This window comes from Cyprinodon tularosa, unplaced genomic scaffold (genome assembly GCF_016077235.1).
Source record: "Cyprinodon tularosa strain WSP-4 unplaced genomic scaffold, ASM1607723v1 ctg110, whole genome shotgun sequence".
Lineage (NCBI taxonomy): Eukaryota > Metazoa > Chordata > Actinopteri > Cyprinodontiformes > Cyprinodontidae > Cyprinodon > Cyprinodon tularosa.
In genome coordinates this window covers 385947-391946 of record NW_024037894.1, presented here as the reverse complement: position 1 = coordinate 391946, position 6000 = coordinate 385947, and the positions used below count along the sequence as shown (strand labels likewise).

Genomic DNA, 6000 nt, shown 5'->3' with positions numbered 1-6000 from the left:
TTACTTATAAATGAATAGAAGTCCTCCTTATCTTCCTTCAGTTTTAAAAGTCTCTCTGTCTCAATGGAGATCACTGCCAGGGAAGAAAGCCTTCCTTGATCCGTCCTGTTCCTGCCTTATGTTTTCAGTCTCTTGAGCACCCCCTGCCATGAGGCAAGAGAACTGCCTGCCTCACCTCGAACTTGTTCTCTGCCGTTTATAATCGCTCATTACACGAAACACGTTACACAAACACAGTTGGTGACAAAAAGCTCTGTACATTATATACATAAGCCAAATTATTAGAAATAAGTTCACATATTACATTTGTTTAAACCATTTTATTGACGCCGTACAGCAACATGCTCTCTCCGCTTTGCAGCCAGCGCAGAGCCAGGGGTTGCGCAATCCAAGGTGAGGCAGAGCTCGCTGCTGCCTCACCGGCATCGCTTCCAAGCATTTGAATGGGAAAATAAGAAAATTCAGCGATTTTGAACAAATAAAAATCGAAATTGGTGAAGCTACATGAAAAATGAATATTTTTTAGTACAAACCACCGGATGAATATAACAATTTAAATTACTTTATGATTATATATTTTCTTTCTTTCCATGATGGCTGGTGAGGCACTGCCTCACCTGCCTCCCCTGACCGCACGTCACTGGTTTTGTCAATAGGAGAAAAGTCACAAGGAGATGTGCCGACTTAAAAAAAAACAAAAAAAAAACATTTCCATAACTCACAGTGGATGTGAATCTGTCTCAGCTTGTGGGAGAAAAAGGGAGGGATCCCACCAAACAGGGAGGGGAGGACAGAAGAAAGGGAATGTAAAGAGATCTCATATTATTTCTGTGCTTTTCCCCACCTTTAAAAAAAAAGCTCAACAGTGATTACATCTTAGCAGTTTGAGGATGTTAGTAACTTTTTCCAGGCACTCTCTGTTGTCCGGTTCTTTTTTTTTTTCTTTGCAGCCAGTAGCATACTTTTCCTTGCCTTTTTTTTTTTCCTTCTTCAGTGTGACGTATTGGTGGAGTTCCTGCCCTGATGTCTGCAGAGAGAGGGAACTCATACAGCTGTGGCCCTCCGCTTTGAACTGTCAGGAGCGAACAAAATGAATTGAAGGTGTAAACAAGAGGAGCTTGAGTGTGTTCTGTATCCTCACAGGACCGGACCAGGGAAAGGTAGTGGGACGAGGAGGAAGCCAAGAAGACCCGGAGAAAGTGGCCAAGTTGTGCTGCCTGTTGGTAAGGTGAATGAGAAGGAGCAGCTGAGGAAGAGACGCCTGAGGGGAAACCACTGCTGTACCCCCACCCAGCTGTAACAGGACAGGATGAGGTACCAAAGCAGGGTAAGATCCAGCTCAGGATGCTCTTTGTTCCATTCGCTGCTGCACACAGATTTGAATTCCTCTGTTTTTGAATTGTTTGCCCTCCGACCCTGCATGGAGGCATCACTAAGGGGAAAGCAAAACAGAGCTGTGACTCACTCTCAAATTCCCCTTTCCTGCCTTGTGATTCATTCTGCATTTTGCTCAGGCTCTATCTAAAACTAAAGTGGAATCAATTTGGGATTTCTCCACTATTTTCAGCCCTCCAGCACATCAGGGGTAGAGAAGACCAGCTCTCCACAGGACACACAGAAGTGTGGCAGACCTTATAAGGAATGCAATCCGTATGTAGTCGGCCCAGCAGAGCCTGGAGCCAAGTCCTGCTCCTCACCCCCCTGTCACTGCAGCTGCACCTACAAGCTTACAAATTCCACCAAAGCCATACGCTAGTCGCAGTCAGATCCTGCAGCTATATCTGCCAAAGACAGTTCTTTTCTGCAGGCCTGTAGGGCAGCCACACTGTTTTCTGTTTCCATCTCTACCTCGGAGGAATAGAGTTGACTCGCCTCTATGGAGGTGGATATGTCAGTGTTTTGATGGCTGATCTGGTCCTTTATCCCTGTTGCCATTAAAAGCAACACTCTCTCATACTGGGAAGAGGTAGCTTCATCATGACATATCTTCTTTGTTCCTGGGGGAAGTTCTTCTAGAATAGGATCCAGGATGTCGCACTGGCAGGATGACATCACACCCACAGGATAATTCATCTTTCCTTCCCTGAGATTTAGCTTTCATTGGAGAAACTGTCATTACTCCAGTCCTCTCAAAGCTGATGGTAATGAGTGACACCTCTATGTTATGTACTATTGGCATCAACATCCTATTCAGATCCATTTTTGGAAACATTTATGGTACTTGTCACACATTCTTTCCCACCTTAGAGGAATCCAAGACTTGTTGAACATGATGGCTGAAATATGTTTTCAATTTGCTCTCACCTTAAAAAAAGGAATCTGCGTGACTCATAATTAATTCAAAAATTACATATGTCTTACATTTTTTTCCCCAAGGAGGTCACCATTGTTTTTCACCTGTGCAATGCATGCTGGGTTGATGACACAGTTAGGTTCAACTGGACTGCAGCCTATAGAGTAAACATGGGAAGGCTAACCAAAAAAGGTTTAAAAAAACAACAACAATCCACTGGACTCTGTTTCCAAGTTTGAAGACATTTCGCTTCCCATACGGGAATTTTTTCATTCAAAATATCAGAAATAGCGTTGAGCTTGAGGCTTTATACAGTAGCCAAACAAACCCTTGTTTTAGCTAGAAAAATGCAAATTGAAACGGACGAATATGTCACAGTCTTGGTTTTATGTTTATTTAGACTATTCAGCTTTACTTTGCTCCTTGTTTTAGTGTTTAATTATTATTTTGTTGTTTTCTTGTTAGTTCCTGTCTTCCAGGTTTTCCATTTGTTGTCCTCTGCTGTCCTTGTGTCCTCTATCACTAGCTCTGTTTTCTGCTCTGTCCTCACCTGTTTTCAATCCCCTCGTTAGCCCTCTCTTTGTCTCTGGTCCCTTTAAAACCCTCCCTCTTCAGTTCCTGTTTGCTGGATCCTCGTCTAACGTCTGTCTGCTTACCTCGTCTCTCCCTGGCTCCTAGAGTTTGGTTTCCCCAGATGTCTCCTTGGTTCTGGTTTGTTTGTTATTTTTGTTGGATTTTTTTGATTCCTGCCTCTGTACCTGTGGACCTCATTAAACCCACCTAAATTCACCTCTGCCAACGTGCCTCTGCATTTGGGTCCTCAGTCCAACACCAAATCGTGACAGAATGGGTCCACCCCTTTGGAATGGGGGTCATTTGGGTTCTTTGTTAGCCTGCAATATCCCATACCTTTCTATGTCTCTGAAATGGGGGTTGTTAAAGAGAATTGTTGGGCTGGCTGAATAGGCAAAGTCTTTGATAACTGTCTGACTGACTGTCTCAAATGTATATTTATTGAATGCTTTCCTATTTTTAAGAACACAAGATCACAACACACTGATATTTATAGATATTACAGAGATGCCTTTTAGTGCATTACAACTATAGGGCCCAAAAACATAAATGGATGAAAAAAATAATTAATAACAGCCGATTCCAATGCCAAAATTGATATATCATGCATCCCTATAAGTACAATTTTAATTCCATCCAGAAAAATATTGGATATGCTTCATTTTAAATAGCTATAGCATAGCATATTTTTTTTCTGGTAAACTTTTTGGTAAACTTGGAGATATATTTTATTGCGTGTTGCATATCCCGGTAAATCTCTTTCACCTTTAAATCTGAAGCTCTGTCTACTTCTCTCGGTGCTCTGTTTAAAAATATTTATAAATGTCTTTACTAATATAATGATGCCAGAAACAAAATTTCAAGATATGTAGAAGCTCTGCAGTCTGATTCTGTGTTAGGTTTGAACACCAAACACCTTATTCAGCAACCTGCACAAAGAATGACACAGAGAATTTAGTATATTTTACTTGCAAGGAGAGGGGATCAGAAACTGCATTCAGTTACAACTTCAAACCCACTCTGAAGCAGTATCTGCTCTCCAAGCCCTTTATTGAAGAAACGCCCTGATTACAATGTGGTTTCAACCGCTAAAGGGGGAGGGAACAGAACCCAGTTGAAACCAGAATTTTCGTACATCATACAACATCATACAACATCATAGGATAAGGAGAACCCCTCTCCTTATCTAGTTGCACAGTTCTCCATTCTCTTCCACACCCTTAACGACATCTGTTAACAGCAGTCGCAGTCAGCATCCCTCCTGCACAGACTTAAAAAACATTAATGACACAGCAAACAAAACTAAATGTTTTAACACTCTTTGTAATATGAGTAAGATAGAGATAACAAAATGTGTAAGTATAATATGATTAAAGTAATATGATTAAAGTAGAATAACTTATGTACAATTAATTAACCCAACATTCTGTCTATACAATAAAAAACATGTTCATTTTAACCTGTAACTGGGAGTCATGGTCCTCTGGGAAGCCAAGATTTTTTAGCTAGTAAAGAAGAACAAACTATGTCTTCCCAAGCTTCTTACGTTATATTAACAACTTGTTTAAACTTACAATCTGTTGCCAATTTTTAGCTGAAAAAGCTCTGTATGTCTAACAAACAGATTTTTCGGCGGCGTGATTTCTAATTATTTTAACCAACCGGTCTCCTTAGCCTGGGTGCCATTCCGAACTTAGTCCCGCCCACAAAGTTTGAGGTCGGGAAGTTCGGTCTGGCTCTGCTCCATAGTAGCGCGAGTATTATCGCCCACTGTCAGGCGATCCAATCAAATTGTCAGGGCGGGCTTTATACGATGATGGACAGATGACCAACAGTAACGTAATCAACCACGTGACCAATGCGCGCTTGGGTGACAACAATAATGGCTGCCGCTGGAGAGTTTAGGTGAGTAGATTCTGCTATTAGGTCTGTTCTAGAAGATATCGACAGCAAATTAATTTTAAAAGAGGAACAGAGAAACGCGATTAAGTCTCATCTTCTTATTATAGGCGTGCAACTGCACGCTTTGATTTTTGTGGACAACAACTATGCCTCGCTTAACATACGTCACGCACTCCGTTGCTCTTATTGGTTATAGGTCTATCCAATTGAGTGCAGGGGCATTTTTTTTTCCTGGTTCGTTCGAAACATGCCGCATAATCACAGCTCTATGGAGCAGTATCAGACTCATATTCTGACTAGAATTCAGTCGGACTACGTCAGGCTACGGTCTCCTAACTTCTACTTTTACATCAAAGTATCTGCTGGTTAATATTCACTGAGTGCTGCTGTGAGTCTCTCCTCCAACCATGTAGCTATTCTCAAAGCAGTGAAATGCGACCGCAAATCAGATATCTCAAAGCGACAGATCTGATGATGTTACACCGAGATGAGGGACATGGGAGCAGCGCGAGAGAGGAAAAAAAAAACACTCCGCTATGCACTGTAGTCGACCAAAATCCCGAACTATTTTGAAATTCCCCCCGGATTTTTTTTAGGCATGAAAAGTAGGACATGTGCGGAAAAAAGAGGACGTCTGGTCACCATAGGTTTCTACATCCTCATCAATTAAACACGCTCTCGTTCAAACTGTTGCTTTGGATGGACAGAGCTAGTAACACAAGACCTAGCATACATTGTTTGCCCAGAATGCATTGCAGAGTAAACAACATTCGAGTGACATTTTTTTTTCAGTTTAATGAAACTAAACAACTAATAGTATTTTTACTGCATTGTAATTTAGATAGGAAATAAATATGTCCTAAATACAGTCTATAGCAACAGTAATAGTAATCAAGGATCCCTTTAATGCTCTTCTTTCAAATGAAAAATGCCCTAAAGTTTTTTTTAATAAGGAAAGGTTTACTACTACTACTTTAAATATGAAATTATTACATACTGTTCAATAAATGATGTGTTTTTAATTAAGAGTAATTTTATTTGAATGTGCTTTACTGGAGACACTACTGCCACCCACCGGTTTGTGACGTCACGGTGCGGTACCAGCTGTTGAGCCCAGTCCCAAGGCTCTATCTGGTGTTTGTCACAACACACTATTATCCAAGTCATCTTGAAAACATTCTTCCAACTGTTGGCTACATATTATGTGTTTTTTCTCTGGCCAGAAGTTTGAT

General features: G+C 41.0%; 1 protein-coding gene across 1 annotated transcript in view; it reads left to right on the top strand.

Moving 5' to 3' along the window:
• The first annotated feature begins 844 nt into the window (after positions 1-844).
• Positions 845-6000, top strand: part of myo1ca (myosin Ic, paralog a) — a 39772-nt gene continuing 34616 nt past the window's right edge. Inside the window, exon 1 of the mRNA XM_038296632.1 lies at positions 845-1327. Coding sequence (XP_038152560.1) covers positions 1310-1327 — 18 coding nt within the window. The 5' untranslated portion in view covers positions 845-1309. The remainder of the gene's footprint in view (positions 1328-6000) is intronic.